We start from the raw sequence: 20,435 nt of genomic DNA, 5'->3' as shown, positions 1-20,435 counted from the left end.
GAGGTCCAAGGTCTTCCTCCTTCAGTCTGCTGAACACCTCCTGGTCCAGGTCGTCCTCCTGGTCCTCCTCCTGGTCCTCCTCCTGGTCCTCCTCCTGGTCGTATTTACATATTTCAATAAAAACTTAATTTTTATTGAAATTCTTTCAGTTTTCACAGTTCCAGTGTCGGGTCAAAACAAACATACAGAATCTATCCATCTTTCATCAACCAAAGTCTCTATTGTCCAGTGTCCTCTTCTGTCCTCCTGAAGTCTGTCCATTTGTCCCACTATTCTTCATAATGAGACTCCTGTAATCTGAGTTCTGGAGTGAGTCTCTCCATTACTAATAATCCCTCAACACGTAACACCGCTCCCGGGTCGGCGGCTCCACCTTGTACTACAATCTGGTAACCACTTTCTTACTTGCTGTTAGTACTACCTTAAACAGATATACGTCTTCTCTTTGTATCATATTATGAGTTATGTTTCCCAAATACAGCATCTTACAAGTTTTGGGGAACTGGTATCCTATTACTTTATGTAAACGGCCATATTAGTTCCCAGTACACCTGTAATTTGTGACCGGACCAGATTACGTGTGTGTGATCTGCATCACCGTGTCCTCACAATCTCCAGCATGGCTGCTGAGCCGACTCCACTTTAGTCCTTATTTTTGGAGTTATGAAAACTCTCACAGTATTTGTCCGGCCCAACCCTGGAGCTCTTCTCTTATTGGTTCATCTCGCTCTCCTTCACATCCTTCTTTAAGATATGGAGTCGTCCCTGTTCCACACCAGGTTCTGCTATCAAGCTGAGATCACTCTACACCTTTTCCCTTCATAAGCTTTCTGGAATATCTCCACTATCCCATCATCTCTGTCAATCCTAATCTCCTTCATTTCCCTTGAGTCTCCAAACCCTGCAGTTCCCCCGTTCCATTATGGTGCGTATTGCTGTGGTTCCTTTGTTTGTCCATTGTTCTAATCCTCTATGGATGGTCGCTGGTTTAAACCTGAGGTCAGACGTCTTTATCTCCTCCTCCAACTGATACTTTTCCACCACTACATTCCAGATTTCTACTGTAGTTTTAGTTATTATATCCAGTCTATTATCCAGTTTTCTCAGCGGTCCTTGGTCTGCTATTAGGTTCCGTACCTCCGTGTCCATTGCGCCCAGTTCTACATCGTTCCATCTTGTGATAAAAGCATCGTTGCACCAAAACCCCAGAGGTGGGATATAGATCCAGAGAAACCTTCTTCAGGTTTGGTAAAGCGAGACCTCCTTTCTCTTTAGGCAGCTGCAGGGTTCTAGAAGGAACCCCAGGTTCCTTCCTCCCATATGAACCTTGATATCCACTTCTCCCATTCCAGGTCCAGAAGTCTTGGGAAGATGTTAAACTTAATTATCTCTGTTCTGGAGCTGAGATCCGACCATAAGTCCAGGTCCCTCCTGGTATCTTGGTTCCTTTGGTGTAATCTGCTTCATATATCTTGTGTATTCTGTTGGTCATGTTGACTCCCAGGTATTTCATTATTTTAACATCCCATTTGAGATTATATACGTCCTTTAGTTCTTGCGATGCCGAGTAATTTATCGTCAGAATCTGTGTTTATTGAACATTAATCTTGAATCCAGAATATCCTCCAGAACATTCCAGTCTCGCCCTCCTAATCTCAGTCCTTCTACTCCGTCCTCCTGCCGGATCATCTGGGCCAGCGGCTCCATGATCAGTACAAAAAGAGTGGGAGAGAGAAGCAGTCCCGTTCTCCGGGCAGCGAATAATAATATTGACATGAAGACAGTTTGTCCCTGGAGACACTGTCCACTCACCAGGACTAGTGAAGTGTTGGTACGAGACGTTGACGAGGGGGAAAAGCATGACAATGGGGGCTTTGGGGTTCTGCTGGTCCTCAAAGACGTAGACCTCCTGCTGGGGCTCCTTCTCCAGACGGGAGAAGTCTGCGCTGGGGAACGGGAGGTGGTGGTCTGCACAGTACACCGCCGTCTTTTCAAGAACCTGACGGAGCAAACACACCACCCGTTTGAAAAGCTGCGCTTGCTGTGGGATTAAACACGGGAGGACTTCATGAGATCTAATCTGACGGACGGAGCACATCTGATGAGAGTCTACGGAGTGACCAAGAGGTGGAGCAATGACATGGTTGATGGAGGAAGTGTGATGAAGCTCTGCAGAAGGTCTGATCACTATGGAGACGGAGAACCCTGCAGGTGGAGCGCCTCCGCTTTTAGTGTTTTACTAATTATTCTTATTACTCTGCTTTTTCAGCAAATCATTCCAACATTAACACCATCCTCCTCCACCTCATCCTCCTCCTCCACCTCATCCTCCTGCTCCACCTCATCCTCCTCCTCCACCTCATCCTCCTGCTCCACCTCATCCTCCTGCTCCACCTCATCGTCCTCCTCCACCTCACCATCCTCCTCCACCTCATTGTCCTCCTCCTCCACCTCATCCTCCTGCTCCACCTCATCCTCCTGCTCCACCTCATCCTCCTCCTCCACCTCATCCTCCTCCTCCACCTCATCCTCCTGCTCCACCTCATCCTCCTGCTCCACCTCATCGTCCTCCTCCACCTCACCATCCTCCTCCACCTCATTGTCCTCCTCCTCCACCTCATCCTCCTGCTCCACCTCATCCTCCTGCTCCACCTCATCCTCCTCCTCCACCTCATCCTCCTCCTCCACCTCATCCTCCTGCTCCACCTCATCCTCCTGCTCCACCTCATCCTCCTGCTCCACAACATCCTCCTCCACCTCATCCTCCTGCTCCACCTCATCCTCCTCCTCCACCTCATCCTCCTCCTCCACCTCATCCTCCTGCTCCACCTCATCCTCCTCCTCCACCTCATCCTCCTCCACCTCATCCTCCTGCTCCACCTCATCCTCCTGCTCCACAACATCCTCCTCCACCTCATCCTCCTCCTCCACCTCATCCTCCTCCTCCACCTCATCCTCCTGCTCCACCTCATCCTCCTCCTCCACCTCATCCTCCTGCTCCACCTCATCCTCCTCCTCCACCTCATCCTCCTGCTCCACCTCATCCTCCTGCTCCACAACATCCTCCTCCACCTCATCCTCCTGCTCCACCTCATCCTCCTGCTCCACCTCATCCTCCTGCTCCACAACATCCTCCTCCACCTCATCCTCCTGCTCCACCTCATCCTCCTGCTCCACAACATCCTCCTCCACCTCATCCTCCTGGTCCACCTCATCCTCCTCCTCCACCTCATCCTCCTGCTCCACCTCATCCTCCTGCTCCACCTCACCATCCTCCTCCACCTCATTGTCCTCCTCCTCCACCTCACCATCCTCCTCCACCTCATTGTCCTCCTCCTCCACCTCACCATCCTCCTTCACCTCATTGTCCTCCTCCTCCACCTAACCGTCCTCCTCCTCCACCTCATCATCCTCCTCCACCTCATCATCCTCCTCTACCACCTCCACCTCACTATCCTCCTCCTCCACCTGATCATCATCCTCTTCCACCTCATCATCCTCATCATCCACCTCACCATCCTCCTCCACCTCATTGTCCTCCTCCTCCACCTCATCCTCCTCCTCCACCTCATTGTCCTCCTCCTCCACCTCATCATCCTCCTCCACCTCATTGTCCTCCTCCTCCACCTCACCATCCTCCTCTTCCACATCATCATCCTCCTCTACCACCTCCACCTCACTATCCTCCTCCTCCACCTCACCATCCTCCTCCAACTCATCATCCTCCTCCACCTCATCATCCTCCTCTTCCACCTCATCATCCACCTCCACCTCGCCATTCTTCTCCTCCACCTCATTGTCCTCCTCCTCCACCTCACCATCCTCCTCCTCCACCTCATCATCCTCATCATCCACCTCCACATCAGTATCCGCCTCCTCCTCCTCCTCCACCTTGTCATCCTCCTCTACCACCTCCACCTCACTATCTACCTCCTCCACCTGACCATCCTCCACCCCCTCCACCTCACTAAACTGAGGGTGGAGAGCTTTCTGCTCTGCTGCCGGTGCTATTCCCTGCCACACCGCGAGCGCCTCATCCCCCCTCCATCCCCCCTGCATCCACCCTCCATCCCCCCTTCATCCCCCCTGCATCCACCCTCCATCCACCCTCCATCCCCCTTCATCCCCCCTCCATCCCCGCTTCATCCCCCCTTCATCCACCCTCCATCCCCCCTGCATCCCCCCTTCATCCCCCCTTCATCCCCCCTCCATCCACCCTTCATCCACCCTCCATCCCCCCTTCACCCCCCCTTCATCCACCCTCCATCCCCCCTCCATCCCCCCTCCATCCACCCTTCATCCCCCCTCCATCCCCCCTTCATCCACCCTCCATCCCCCCTGCATCCACCCTCCATCCACCCTCCATCCCCTCTCCATCCCCCCTTCATCCACCCTCCATCCACCCTCCATCCCCCCTTCATCCACCCTCCCTCCCCCCTCCATCCCCCCTCCATCCCCCCTTCATCCACCCTCCATCCCCCTCCATCCCCCCGTCTCCGTCTCTCCAGGAACGTCAGGTGAGGCGAACACTGACGGAGGTAAATCCAACAGTATACGAGACGGCGGCCATGGAGGACAAACCTCCGTCAGGCTTCTGAAGAGTACACAGTAACACGCGCTGTCACATGGTTCCATGTAGCTCAGTAAAGTATTGATTCTATTTGATTGGTTTTTATTGATCTGATTACTTCCCACACTGTACTGCATATATCTTCCTCTTTACTGTGTTTTCATTTTTAATCTACTTTAGTTTTATTTTCACATTTGGTCAGTGCACCATGTAGTGGCAACTACTTATATTGGTATATTATATATATTATATATATTATATTATTATATTGTTTGTACTCTTTTCCCTTTGAAAATATTTATCCACATTTTTTAGCTGTTCCCATACATCAGGAGTGGTGGGCGGTACTACAAAGTGGTACTACAAAGTGGTACTACAAAGTGGTACTATAAGGCGGTACTACAAAGGGGTACTACAAAGGGGTACTACAAAGTGGTACTACAAAGTGGTACTATAAGGCGGTACTACAAAGGGGTACTACAAAGTGGTACTACAAAGCGGTACTACAAAGCGGTACTACAAAGTGGTACTATATGGCGGTACTACAAAGGAGTACTACAAAGCAGTACTACAAAGTGGCACTACAAAGCAGCACTACAAAGTGGTACTACAAGGCGGTACTACAAAGCGGTACTACAAAGTGGTACTACAAAGCGGTACTACAAAGCGGTACTACAAAGCAGTACAACAAAGCGGTACTACAAAGTGGTACTACAAGGCGGTACTACAAAGCGGTACTACAAAGCGGTACTACAAAGCGGTACTACAAAGCAGTACAACAAAGCGGTACTACAAAGTGGTACTACAAGGCGGTACTACAAAGCAGTACTACAAAGCGGTACTACAAAGCGGTACTACAAAGCAGTACAACAAAGCGGTACTACAAAGTGGTACTACAAGGCGGTACTACAAGGCGGTGCTACAAAGCAGTACTACAAAGCGGTACTACAAAGCGGTACTACAAAGTGGTACTATAAGGCGGTACTACAAAGGGGTACTACAATGAACCTCCATACAATCCAGCGCATCGCTCCACCCTGAGTGCTGATCTCCACCCTAATGAAGAACACTTGGTGGAGGTTCTCCCAGGTGAAGCCCTTTACCTCCACTCCCACCTGGAGGTTCTCTGAGGAACCGCTTTTAAACATGGTCAGCTGCTCTCTTCAGACGGTGGTTCTCCACCACCTCGGTGGTGCCCCTTCTGAAGAGGAGCAGTTTAGAACCCAAGGTTCTTAAGAACTGCCGTCCTGCATCCAACAGAACATTCTGAAGCAAAATTAGAGAAAAAATAGTTTTTACACAATTAAATGATTTTTCTTCCCCCTGGTCCTGTTCAAACAATATGATCTATGATCTAGAACCTTCAGAACTGGTTTCACTCTAGAACAGGAAGAGACCTGGAGTCTCCTCCTGCTGAGGAAGAGAGACCTGCAGAACCAGAACCAGAGGAAGAGAGACCTGTACTAACAGAACCAGAGGACGAGAGACCTGTAGAACCAGAACCAGAGGAAGAGAGACCTGTACTAACAGAACCAGAGGACGAGAGACCTGTAGAACCAGACTCAGAGGAGGAGGAACCTGCAGAACCAGAACCAGAGGAAGAGAGACCTGTACTAACAGAACCAGAGGAGGAGAGACCTGTAGAACCAGAACCAGAGGAAGAGAGACCTGCAGTAACAGAACCAGAGGAGGAGAGACCTGCAGAACCAGAACCAGAGGAAGAGAGACCTGTAGAACCAGAACCAGAGGAGAAGAAACCTGCAGAACCAGAACCAGAGGGAGAGAGACCTGTAGAACCAGAACCAGAGGAAGAGAGACTTGCAGAACCAGACTCAGAGGAGAAGAAACCTGCAGAACCAGAACCAGAGGAAGAGAGACCTGCAGAACCACCCAGAGGAAGAGAGACCTGCAGAACCAGAACCAGAACCAGAGTAGAGAGACCTGCAGTAACAGAACCAGAGGAAGAGAGACCTGCAGAACCAGAACCAGAGGAGGAGAGACCTGCAGAACCAGACTCAGAGGAGAAGAAACCTGCAGAACCAGAGGAAGAGAGACCTGTAGAACCACCCAGAGGAGGAGAGACCTGCAGAACCAGAACCAGAACCAGAGGAAGACAGACCTGCAGAACCACCCAGAGGAGGAGAGACCTGCAGAACCAGAACCAGAACCAGAGGAAGAGAGACCTGTAGAACCAGACTCAGAGAAAGAGAGACCTGCAGAACTACCCAGAGGAGGAGAGACCTGCAGAACCAGACTCAGAGGAGAAGAAACCTGCAGAACCAGAGGAAGAGAGACCTGTAGAACCACCCAGAGGAGGAGAGACCTGCAGAACCAGAACCAGAACCAGAGGAAGACAGACCTGCAGAACCACCCAGAGGAGGAGAGACCTGCAGAACCAGAACCAGAACCAGAGGAAGAGAGACCTGTAGAACCAGACTCAGAGAAAGAGAGACCTGCAGAACTACCCAGAGGAGGAGAGACCTGCAGAACCAGACTCAGAGGAGGCGAGACCTGCAGAACCAGACTCAGAGGAGGCGAGACCTGCAGAACCACCCAGAGGAGGAGAGACCTGCAGAACCACCCAGAGGAGGAGAACCCTGCACCTGCAGCTCCAGGTCATAAAGACGGTGGAGGAGCTTCACCATGTTGTTCTCTACAATGAAACGTTCAGATCAAAGATGATTCATGTGTTAGAACGGACCAATCAGAGGCCTCCATCCACCTGGACAGTTCTCATCACCCTGAGGTTATAGACTTTCTCATCACCCTGAGATTACAGACTCTCTCATCACCCTGAGGTTATAGACTTTCTCATCACCCTGACGCTACAGACTCTCTCATCACCCTGAGGTTATAGACTTTCTCATAAAACATGAGGTTACAGACTCTCTCATTAATCTGAGGTTATAGACTCTCTCATCACCCTGAGGTTATAGACTCTCTCATTAATCTGAGGTTATAGACTCTCTCATCACCCTGATGCTACAGACTCTCTCATCACCTTGAGGTTATAGACTCTCTCATCACCCTGAGATTACAGACTCTCTCATCACCCTGACGCTACAGACTCTCTCATCACCCTGAGGTTATAGACTCTCTCATCACCCTGATGCTACAGACTCTCTCATCACCTTGAGGTTATAGACTCTCTCATCACCCTGAGATTACAGACTCTCTCATCACCCTGACGCTACAGACTCTCTCATCACCCTGAGGTTATAGACTCTCTCATCAACCTGAGGTTATAGACTCTCTCATCAATCTGAGGTTATGGACTCTCTCATCCACCTGAGGTTATAGACTCTCTCATTAATCTGAGGTTATAGACTCTCTCATCACCCTGAGGTTATGGACTCTCTCATCCACCTGAGGTTATAGACTCTCTCATCAATCTGAGGTTATGGACTCTCTCATCCACCTGAGGTTATAGACTCTCTCATTAATCTGAGGTTATAGACTCTCTCATCACCCTGAGGTTATGGACTCTCTCATCACCCTGAGGTTATAGACTCTCTCATTAATCTGAGGTTATAGACTCTCTCATCAACCTGAGGTTATAGACTCTCTCATCACCCTGAAGTTATAGACTCTCTCATCACCCTGAGGTTATAGACTCTCTCATTAATCTGAGGTTATGGACTCTCTCATCCACCTGAGGTTATAGACTCTCTCATTAATCTGAAGTTATGGACTCTCTCATCAACCTGAGGTTATAGACTCTCTCATCCACCTGAGGTTATAGACTCTCTCATTAATCTGAGGTTATAGACTCTCTCATCAACCTGAGGCTATAGACTCTCTCATTAATCTGAGGTTATAGACTCTCTCATCACCCTGAGGTTATAGACTCTCTCATCACCCTGAGGTTATAGACTCTCTCATTAATCTGAAGTTATGGACTCTCTCATCAACCTGAGGTTATAGACTCTCTCATCCACCTGAGGTTATAGACGCTCTCATTAATCTGAGGTTATAGACTCTCTCATCACCCTGAGGTTATAGACTCTCTCATCACCCTGAGGTTATAGACTCTCTCATTAATCTGAAGTTATGGACTCTCTCATCAACCTGAGGTTATAGACTCTCTCATCCACCTGAGGTTATAGACTCTCTCATTAATCTGAGGTTATAGACTCTCTCATCAACCTGAGGTTATAGACTCTCTCATTAATCTGAGGTTATAGACTCTCTCATCACCCTGAGGTTACAGACTCTCTCATCACCCTGAGGTTACAGACTCTCTCATCACCCTGAGGTTATAGACTCTCTCATCACCCTGAGGTTATAGACTCTCTCATCACCCTGAGGTTATAGACTCTCTCATTAACTTTTGCAGACTTTTACTAAAAACATTTTACAATCATGAGACGTGTCCTTTCCACTGCGTTGTGCCGGTCGGTCATATAAAATATATTTGTGTTACAATGTGACCAAATGAATCAGTACTCTTACAAGGTACTTCAAAACTAATATTTGTAGTTTCTCTGCTCTACAATCCGTCACACTTTATTTGGTCAATTATTTCCTTGCCTGAAATGTATCCCACCGAGTCTGATTAGGATTACACACAGGAGGATTTCTAGTAGTCTGATTAGGATTACACACAGGAGGATTTCTAATAGTCTGATTAGGATTACACACAGGAGGATTTCTAATAGTCTGATTAGGATTACACACAGGAGGATTTCTAGTAGTCTGATTAGGATTACACACAGGAGGATTTCTAGTAGTCTGATTAGGATTAGGATTACACACAGGAGGATTTCTAGTAGTCTGATTAGGATTACACACGGGAGGATTTCTAGTAGTCTGATTAGGATTACACACAGGAGGATTTCTAGTAGTCTGATTAGGATTACACACAGGAGGATTTCTAATAGTCTGATTAGGATTACACACAGGAGGATTTCTAGTAGTCTGATTAGGATTACACACAGGAGGATTTCTAGTAGTCTGATTAGGATTAGGATTACACACAGGAGGATTTCTAGTAGTCTGATTAGGATTACACACAGGAGGATTTCTAATAGTCTGATTAGGATTACACACAGGAGGATTTCTAGTAGTCTGATTAGGATTACACACAGGAGGATTTCTAATAGTCTGATTAGGATTACACACAGGAGGATTTCTAGTAGTCTGATTAGGATTACACACAGGAGGATTTCTAGTAGTCTGATTAGGATTATACCCAGGAGGATTTCTAGTAGTCTGATTAGGATTAGGATTACACACAGGAGGATTTCTAGTAGTCTGATTAGGATTACACACAGGAGGATTTCTAGTAGTCTGATTAGGATTACACACGGGAGGATTTCTAGTAGTCTGATTAGGATTATACACGGGAGGATTTCGAGTAGTCTGATTAGGATTATACACGGGAGGATTTCTAGTAGTCTGATTAGGATTATACACGGGAGGATTTCGAGTAGTCTGATTAGGATTATACACGGGAGGATTTCTAGTAGTCTGATTAGGATTATACACGGGAGGATTTCTAGTAGTCTGATTAGGATTATACACGGGAGGATTTCTAGTAGTCTGATTAGGATTACACACAGGAGGATTTCTAGTTTGCTCTGGATGCTCTGGATGCTCTGGATGCATTCACCTCAAACATGTGATCATGGTCCCAGGAGTAGCTGAGACATATGAGGACGTCCACGTCTCTCTCAGGACGCAGGACGGGGACACAGCCCAGGTTGATGGCATGACCAGAGTCCACCAGCTGCAGGGTGGGGTCTCTGGGGGTCAGCTGGTTGGGGAAGGCGTCCGGGTGGGAATCTGCAGGGATTGAAAATGATATGAGGAATAGAGCAGCGTCCAGAGGGGCTTCACTGGGACACATTGTGGGACAAGTTTTCACACTAAAATAATTATTAGTAGACTTTTCTTTTACTTTGACACGACCTCTAGCTGATGAGCAGTACAAGCTCTGGAAGCCTTTCCTCTACTGACCCTCTACTGACCCTAACCCTCTACTGACCCTCTACTGACCCTAAACTAACCCTAACCCTCTACTAACCCTAACCCTCTACTGACCCTAACCCTCTACTGACCCTAACCCTCTACTAAACCTCTACTAACCCTAACCCTCTACTGACCCTCTACTAACCCTAACCCTCTACTGACCCTAACCCTCCACTGACCCTAACCCTCTACTGACCCTAACCCTCTACTGACCCTAACCCTCTACTAACCCTAACCCTCTACTGACCCTAACCCTCCACTGACCCTAACCCTCTACTGACCCTCTACTGACCCTAAACTAACCCTAACCCTCTACTAACCCTAACCCTCTACTGACCCTAACCCTCTACTGACCCTAACCCTCTACTAAACCTCTACTAACCCTAACCCTCTACTGACCCTAACCCTCTACTGACCCTAACCCTCTACTAACCCTAACCCTCTACTGACCCTAACCCTCTACTGACCCTAAACCTCTACTGACCCTAACCCTCTACTAACCCTCTACTAACCCTAACCCTCTACTGACCCTCTACTGACCCTAACCCTCTACTAACCCTCTACTAACCCTAACCCTCTACTGACCCTAACCCTTTACTGACCCTCTACGGACCCTAACCCTCTACTGACCCTAACCCTTTACTGACCCTCTACGGACCCTAACCCTGTACTGACCCTAACCCTCTAATGACCCTAACCCTCTACTGACTCTAACCCTCTACTAACCCTAACACTCTAATGACCCTAACCCTCTACTAACCCTCTACTGACCCTAAACCTCTACTAACCCTCTCCTGACCCTAACCCTCTACTGACCCTAACCCTCTAATGACCCTAACCCTCTACTGACCCAAACCCTCTACTAACCCTCTACTGACCCTAACCCTCTACTAAACCTCTACGGACCCTAACCCTCTACTGACTCTAACCCTCTACTAACGCTAACCCTCTAATGACCCTAACCCTCTACTGACCCTAACCCTCTACTAACGCTAACCCTCTAATGACCCTAACCCTCTACTGACCCTAACCCTCTACTAACCCTAACCCTCTAATGACCCTAACCCTCTACTGACCCTAACCCTCTACTAACCCTCTACTGACCCTAACCCTCTACTAACCCTAACCCTCTACTGACCCTAACCCTCTACTAAACCTCTACGGACCCTAACCCTCTACTGACTCTAACCCTCTACTAACGCTAACCCTCTAATGACCCTAACCCTCTATTGACCCTAACCCTCTACTGACCCTAACCCTCTACTGACCCTAACCCTCTACTAACCCTAACCCTCTACTGACCCTAACCCTCTACTAACCCTAACCCTCTACTGACCCTAACCCTCTACTGACCCTAACCCTCTACTAAACCTCTACTAACCCTAACCCTCTACTAACCCTCTACTGACCCTAACCCTCTACTAACCCTCTACTGACCCTAACCCTCTACTGACCCTAACCCTCCACTGACTCTAACCCTCTACTAACCCTAACCCTCTACTGACCCTAACCCTCTACTGACCCTAACCCTCTACTAAACTTCTACTAACCCTAACCCTCTACTAACCCTCTACTGACCCTAACCCTCTACTAACCCTCTACTGACCCTAACCCTCTACTGACCCTAACCCTCCACTGACTCTAACCCTCTACTAACCCTAACCCTCTAATGACCCTAACCCTCTACTAACCCTCTACTGACCCTAACCCTCTACTGACCCTAACCCTCCACTGACTCTAACCCTCTACTGACCCTAACCCTCTACTGACCCTCTACTGACCCTAACCCTCTACTGACCCTAACCCTGTACTGACCCTAACCCTCTACTGACCTTAGAGCAGCAGCGCCCCCTACCTGCCTGCAGCTGCTCTCTTTGGGGGGTTTTATCTGCATAACAGTGGAACTAGATGTTCTAGTTCTGGAAAATGTTGCAGAGGAGAAGAACTAGCCCGTCGTCAGACAGGTTAGTTTGACCCTACCGATGATGTGTTGTTGCCATAGTGATAAATAAAGATTCTGAGGAGCAGAGGACCCAGAACAGAACCCTGTGGGACACCTGAACTGTCTTTGACACCTGGACATGGCATCCTCCCCAAGATTCTGTATCTCAGCTGAAGAGCGTAAATATAACTCATTTGCATAAATGTGTCACGTTCCCCGGTATAGACTGTGACACGTTCAAACACATGAATGGAAATCAGGAAAGCAGGAACTCTCATGGACATGTCCCATTACACTGGACTGTAGTGTCACGCAGCCAGGCTTCATTAGCTCTGTTAGCTTCATTAGCTCTGATAGCTCTGATAGCTCCATTAGCTCTGTTAGCTCCATTAGCTCTGATAGCTCCATTAGCTCTGTTAGCTCCATTAGCTCTGATAGCTCTGTTAGCTCCATTAGCTCTGTTAGCTCCATTAGCTCTGATAGCTCTGATAGCTCTGATAGCTCCATTAGCTCTGATAGCTCCATTAGCTCTGATAGCTCCATTAGCTCTGTTAGCTCCATTAGCTCTGATAGCTTCATTAGCTCTGTTAGCTCCATTAGCTCTGATAGCTCTGATAGCTTCCTTAGCTCTGATAGCTTCATTAGCTCTGACAGCTTCATTAGCTCTGATAGCTCCATTAGCTCTGATAGCTTCATTAGCTCTGATAGCTTCATTAGCTCTGATAGCTTCATTAGCTCTGATAGCTCTGATAGCTTCATTAGCTCTGATAGCTTCATTAGCTCTGATAGCTCCATTAGCTCTGATAGCTCTGATAGCTTCATTAGCTCTGATAGCTTCATTAGCTCTGATAGCTCCATTAGCTCTGATAGCTTCATTAGCTCTGATAGCTCTGATAGCTTCATTAGCTCTGATAGCTTCATTAGCTCTGTACAAATCAAACCACCCACACTCTTTTTGTGTATACTGGTTGTGTCCTCCACCCCCACACCGTACTGGTTGTGTCCTCCACCCCCACACACTACTGGTTGTGTCCTCCACCCCCCCACACTATTGCTTGTGTCCTCCACCCCCACACCCTACTGGTTGTGTCCTCCACCCCCACAACGTACTGGTTGTGTCCTCCACCCCCACACACTATTGCTTGTGTCCTCCACCCCCACACACTACTGGTTGTGTCCTCCACCCCCCCACACTATTGCTTGTGTCCTCCACCCCCACACCCTACTGGTTGTGTCCTCCACCCCCACACACTACTGGTTGTGTCCTCCACCCCCACACCCTACTGGTTGTGTCCTCCACCCCCACACCCTACTGGTTGTGTCCTCCACCCCCACACACTACTGGTTATGTCCTCCACCCCCACACCCTACTGGTTGTGTCCTCCACCCCCACACCGTACTGGTTGTGTCCTCCACCCCCACACCCTACTGGTTGTGTCCTCCACCCCCACACACTACTGGTTGTGTCCTCCACCCCCACACACTACTGGTTGTGTCCTCCACCCCCACACACTACTGGTTGTGTCCTCCACCCCCACACCCTACTGGTTGTGTCCTCCACCCCCACACCCTACTGGTTGTGTCCTCCACCCCCACACCGTACTGGTTGTGTCCTCCACCCCCACACCCTACTGGTTGTGTCCTCCACAGTCCAGGAGCCTCTGGACCAGCGGGCCTCAGTGGTTCTCTTACTTTTCCCGGCTTTAAAGTTGTGATGTTCGTTGTATTTCCAGTGCAGGAAGAACCCTCGCATAAAGTTGGAGAACTCAGCAATGACAGGACGATTCTTGAAAAACTTGGTCAGCATGTCGGTGACATTGGACATGGGACCTATGACCTTAGTGTCCAAACTGGACGGGTCCGAGTCCGGTTCTGCAAAAGAAGACAATATGGCCATGAATGAATGATCAGAGGAACGTTCAGCATCATGAAGGGAGGTTCCTCATCAGTTTTCAAAGTGGGGAGGGAACGCTCCTATACTGCCCAGGCCCTGTTACACCCACCGGGGGGGTGGGGGGGGTGGGGGGGTGGGGGGGTTCTCCTTGAAGAACTGACTTCTCTACATTTAACCCTTCCAGTTCAGAGGGAACCTTAACTGGACCTCCTGACAGTGGAACCACCATCAGGCCCTGGAGCTTCATCTCTCACGGCTGCTGAAGCACCAAAGGTCCTGAAAGATGCATACGCCACTTTGTCATCTAAAAAAATAAACTTTGTAGGAGGATGTTGGTTCCGGTACGAGAACCTCCCTGTTCAAATATTTAATCTATACATTTAATAAGCTGATAAAACTGAACCTCATCATTCTGCTGGGTCTCCACCACAATGTCTCCTTCCTCTACCACACTCTGACACATGGTGGAGGCACTACCATGATGTCACTCTCCTCCATGAGGTCACTCTCCTCCATGAGGTCACTCTCCCCCATGATGTCACTCTCCTCCATGATGTCACTCTCCTCCATGATGTCACTCTCCTCCACGATGTCACTCTTCCCCATGATGTCACTCTCTCCCATGATGTCACTCTCCTCCACCTCTACAGTCACTGATCTCTCTCAGACTCTCACACTATCTCCATCAGTGACGACGAGATGCTGATCACTTGTTTTTTCTTTTATTAGTGATTCCACTAGTGTGACACCAGGTAAGATCACCTCCTGACCTCCACAATCTCCTGACCTCCACCATCTCCTGATCTCCACCGTCTCCTGACCTCCACCATCTCCTGACCTCCACCACCTCCTGACCTCCACCACCTCCTGACCTCCACCGTCTCCTGACCTCCACCATCTCCTGACCTCCACCACCTCCTGACCTCCACCATCTCCTGATCTCCACCGTCTCCTGACCTCCACCATCTCCTGACCTCCACCACCTCCTGACCTCCACCACCTCCTGACCTCCACCGTCTCCTGACCTCCACAATCTCCTGACCTCCACCATCTCCTGACCTCCACAATCTCCTGACCTCCACCACCTCCTGACCTCCACCATCTCCTGACCTCCACCGTCTCCTGACCTCCACAATCTCCTGACCTCCACCATCTCCTGACCTCCATCATCTCCTGACCTCCACCGTCTCCTGACCTCCACCGTCTCCTGACCTCCACCACCTCCTGACCTCCACCGTCTCCTGACCTCCACCACCTCCTGACCTCCACCATTTCCTGACCTCCACCATCTCCTGACCTCCACCTCCTCCGTCACTATTTCCCTCTCAGTAAAATTCCCTTTCTTCCAGGATTCAGGGTAAAATGCCGTCGATCATCAGGCTGATTCAGATGTAAAAACATTGACGAGGTACTTTGATCGACCTTTGATGTTAGAAAGTGGGCGTGTTGGGGGCGGAGCCTGAACTGTCTACCTTCCAGGTGGACAGGATCGTGAGGTGTATATATATATATATATATATGTGTGTAAAAGTGCGTCCTCACGGTTTTACTGATCCAGTGTTTTTTGCCGCACACCATTTCCTGCTTTTGGGAGCACCAACATTTTTTAGTGGGAATCCTAGGAATGTTTTAGAAATGAGGCCCCTGGTCTGTAGGGACCCCCCAGGGCTGCATACTGAGCCCCCTGCTGGACACCCCCCTCACGTACCACTGCGTGGCCTCCCACAGCCTCCAGGAGATGATTATTGATCCGAGGAGGAGGAGCCTATGGCACACACCGCTAGGGGGGAACGGGGGGAAACTAGGGCTGTCAAAAATTTTAACTCAAGAAAAGTACTTAACGCAGTATTTGTTCACTTGCGTTTTTTTTATTTTTTCAGCTGCCAGGCTCCAGAGCAGCAGATCACTGAACAACGATAGGACGCTATGAAGACAAAAGGTTTGACTCTAAAACGGCCGGTGGCTGGTTGAAGTCAGCAAAAGTCATTTTCACAGTTTGTGAAGCCGAATTTAAGGTCCTCAGAAGTAATACTGTAGTAAAACTGCAGGTTGGTATGTTGACTGACCAGGAGCTACACTACAAGTGCTTTCCATTGTTCACCACTCTCACACTGGAGGCTGCAGCCGTGCGAGGCACTGTCACTCCAACGGGAGCACTTTGAGGTTCAGCGTCTTGCTCAAGGACACTTTGGCATGTGTACAGGTGGAGGTGGGAATCAACCTCCATTACATTTTCAATGAACTCCGGTTGTAAAGGTGCTGTAGTTTGTTCCTCTGGAACCCTCCCACACGAAGCCCTCCAACACTTTGAAAACCCTGACCCGGGTCTCTGTACCCATAGTGCCCACATCTGGTCCCACCGCAGACGCCCACGGTGCCTCAGAACCTGTGGCAAGTTTCCACATCTGGGTCAGGTTCAGAGACACGACACTGCTCCACATCCCTGGAAGGTTTGTCACAGAAAGAGGGGAAAGTTATCATCGTGAACACGGAACCAAAATACAAATGCAGAATTTTCCCATTCTAACGTTTAGAATCATTTTTCCGTGCGGTCAGATGAATATAAACTGTCTTTATGTTAGAAAACCACAAAGTGCTTCTTTGGTGTTTGATGTTCACCGACCCCTTGCAGTTCCACCACGGACCACTAGGGGTCCGCGGACCCCCGGTTGAGAATCCCTGTTGTAGCGGATGAACTTCCTCCTTGCATCTCTTTAGCCCCGCCCACATTAGACATCACATCCTGCCTGACTTCCTCACTAATCTCAGCATCCCTTTGCCATGTCAGCCTCAGGGTTCCACACGTTCCTGGTTGAATAATTGATAATAATCTTTCTATAAACCAGGAGGCAGAGTGCAGATTATCACGACAATTCTTCTTCTTCTTCCTCTCGTCATTCTAATACAAAGTAGAACTCACAGTACTCCTCAACTGTGAGTTTTAATGGTTGGGGATTTTAATATCCACCTTTGTTGCCCTATGGAGTCGCTGGCCAAAGACTTTCTCCATCTAATCGACTCTTTTAATCTGGTCCAGTCTGTGTCCGGCTCCACGCAAGAACAGGGACCTCCCCTCCATCTTGTTCTATCACAATGGTTCTATTGCCTGGAACCTAGAAGTCTGTGATGCAGCGTACTCTGACCACATGCCAGTTGGTACTGATGTTTTTATATTCTGCTTGACACCACCCTGATGAACCCAACGACTGACTGGGTCATTCTGATTCACTAAACCACAAACCGCCACAGAGGAAAGTTCCTCCCACAGAGGATCTGGACGCTCTAGACATATTTAACAGAGAATGGTCTCACCGAGCAGATACGTGATGCGAAGCTCTGGAAGATTCTTGATCATGTGACCGAGGAAGAAATGGCTTCCAAAATCTTGTGTGGGAACAAATGCCCCATACTTGGGGAGACCGACTTCGTACGGGGTGAACTCACACCACTCTGTCAAAACAAACACAGAGTCCAACATGTCTCACAGGAAATCAGGTTCACCGGACTTTGTCCTGTTTTACTAGACATAAACAAGTCATATGAGAGACGAGAAAGAGGATATTTACCAGCTTCTGGTTCGTTTCCCTTCAGGTTCTCCTTCACATTGACAGCAGTGTAGATTGGCAGAGGGTTCTGACCCTCATCCACTGCCCTCTGCTGCTCAGAGAGGGTACTGCTCACTTCCTGCAATGACAAACTGCATGATATGACACTTGGTAGAATTTAACATCTTAGAAAAATCAGACTAACGTTCATCTTCTCACCTTCCCAAAAACGAGCTGTTCAACAAACAGTCCGGCCAAATCAACGAGGGACGAAATGTATCCCTGCTCCTTCTTCTTGGCCATCTCCGCTCTGTAATAATGCAGCTTCTCAGGTGAGAAGAGGCCCAGGATGCTCTTCGTCATCTGTTCTTCCTCTGCTGAGAGGACTTTGTTTAGGTCCTGCTGGGACCAGTCTGCCTCCTGGTACAGGACAGACATGGCCCTGTCCACCAAGAAACACCCTGGAGTTACTTCCCTCTGGATTTCCTGTCAAACACCTGAAGCTCCCTGCTTTTTACTCACCAGGTGGAACCAGAAACACCGGTCAGGTAAGTGGCAGCATCCAGCAGCCCTAGTTCCTGAAGACCCCTCAGACTACCCAGCAGGCCCGTCATGGCTCGGGACCCTCCACCTGAAGCCACCAGGGCGATCGTTGGCACCTGGACACACGGGGGGCTTTCACAGCAGCCATGTTTGATCTGGACTAGAGTTCAGTTCAGGGCCTTTCTAGGAAAATCTGCTTCTGCTTCTCTTCCCCTGAGCTTCTACTTCTACAGAACCAGCCTCGGGCGTTGATATACTGTTGTCAGTGTTACCACAGTTACCATGAAAAACCTTGAACAATTACTTAGTTAGTTTACCTATTATACTTGTTTAGTTACATTAAGCAGCTGCCGACACCATATATATATATAATGGTACTTTCTTCTTTACTGCATTGTTGAATATATATTTTGTATTACTTTATAAAACATTTTTAGAACGTATCCTGTACGTTATCTTGTACATGTGTAGTATTTTTTTACTGTTCTGGTTGTGAACTGTGTAGTGTGGGCCGTCTGTATGATGTCATTCTTCTTTTATCCTTCAGTTCTTCCTTCCAAAGGGTTCTAATGTACCTTCTTGCCTTTCGGTGCAGAGCGGAGGCCTAAAGCGTTCTTCAGAGCTTGTGCCACGACGGGCCGCCGCTTCAGCAGGTACTTCTTCTCCTGGGCTGCGATGTCATTACTAATGCGAACTGCCAGGAGTTTCTCCTGGCTGCAAAAGTGAAGGTTTTATGAAGGAAAAGTTCAGTACAGGTTTCAATAGTGGTCCGGAGCCTCTTATTGTGAGATATCATGACATACCACTGATAGGTCTCCAGGTTTAAATCCACAGTGTCCTGTAAGGAGGAAATCCCACTTTACTGATATCGAGAAGACGTTTTAAACGTTTAATCCACTGGTCAGTATCTCTGAGAGTTTATCCTACCACAATCACACTTTTACCTATCTCATAAAATATTATACAACACAATCCTTACAAAAAAAAGTGATTTCATCAAAAGATACATTTTTGTATGTGATGTAATGGAAATAAAGAATTGTAATTTTTTTAAAATCAAAATATAAAATGAGCTCTTGTGAACAAACCATCAGCATAAACAGGTACAACTAGTGCTGTTTGTGTAGTCGACAGTGAGGAAACGCTCCCTCGATGGACACTTTAGGGTTAGACTAGGTTCGGTTGGGTTAGGGTAGGGTAGGGTAGAGTCTTATGCTCTACCAACTGAGCTAGCCGGGGGTATCCATGACAGTCATTTTAATCAAAAGGGTTAGGGTTGGGTTAGGTTAGGTTAGGTTAGGTTAGGTTAGTTTTCTACTGCTATCCTCTGGACCTGTCTCCTGTCACTCTGCCTGAACTGTCTCAAGGTTGGAGCACGGTCAGAGGGTTAGTGTTCAGGGTCTTGGGGTAAGGGTTAAAGGGTTGGGGTTAGGGGTTAGGGTTGGAGCACGGTCAGAGGGTTAGTGTTCAGGGTCTTGGGGTAAGGGTTAAAGGGTTGGGGTTAGGGGTTAGGGTTGGAGCACGGTCAGAGGGCTAGTGTTCAGGGTTTTGGGGTAAGGGTTAAAGGGTTGGGGTTAGGGGTTAGGGTTGGAGCATGGTTAGAAGGTTATTGTTCAGGGTTTTGGGGTAAGGGTTAAAGGGTTGGGGTTAGGGTTGGAGCACGGTCAGAGGGCTAGTGTTCAGGGTTTTTGGGTAAGGGCTAAAGGGTTGGGGTTAGGGGTTTGGGTTGGAGCATGGTTAGAAGGTTATTGTTCAGGGTTTTGGGGTAAGGGTTAAAGGGTTGGGGTTAGGGGTTAGGGTTGGAGCACGGTCAGAGGGTTATTGTTCAGGGTCTTGGGGTAAGGGTTAAAGGCTTGGGTTTGGGGAAATGTCCCCGACCCCCTAATCCACGGGGGCCAGGGGGTGCACTGTCCATCCCTCGGGCCCTGTCCAAACCAACCAAGGGAACTGTATGTATTTATACAATATGAA

At 48.7% G+C, this 20,435-nt stretch overlaps 1 protein-coding gene across 1 annotated transcript in view; it reads right to left on the bottom strand.

Moving 5' to 3' along the window:
* Positions 1 to 20,435, bottom strand: part of LOC308128199 (cytosolic phospholipase A2 beta-like) — a gene marked incomplete at both ends in the record, with an annotated part of 56,000 nt that overhangs the window by 311 nt on the left and 35,254 nt on the right. Inside the window, 9 exons of the mRNA XM_080493909.1 lie at positions 1,813 to 1,999; positions 10,182 to 10,354; positions 14,175 to 14,354; positions 16,712 to 16,819; positions 17,689 to 17,826; positions 17,943 to 18,060; positions 18,141 to 18,363; positions 18,444 to 18,580; positions 19,040 to 19,178. Coding sequence (XP_080350035.1) covers positions 1,813 to 1,999; positions 10,182 to 10,354; positions 14,175 to 14,354; positions 16,712 to 16,819; positions 17,689 to 17,826; positions 17,943 to 18,060; positions 18,141 to 18,363; positions 18,444 to 18,580; positions 19,040 to 19,178 — 1,403 coding nt within the window. The remainder of the gene's footprint in view (positions 1 to 1,812; positions 2,000 to 10,181; positions 10,355 to 14,174; positions 14,355 to 16,711; positions 16,820 to 17,688; positions 17,827 to 17,942; positions 18,061 to 18,140; positions 18,364 to 18,443; positions 18,581 to 19,039; positions 19,179 to 20,435) is intronic.

This window comes from Lipophrys pholis (assembly GCF_963383615.2).
Source record: "Lipophrys pholis genome assembly, contig: SCAFFOLD_28, whole genome shotgun sequence".
NCBI lineage: Eukaryota > Metazoa > Chordata > Actinopteri > Blenniiformes > Blenniidae > Lipophrys > Lipophrys pholis.
The sequence above is the reverse complement of the archived record's forward strand: the minus strand, read 5'-3'. Positions and strand labels throughout refer to the sequence as shown.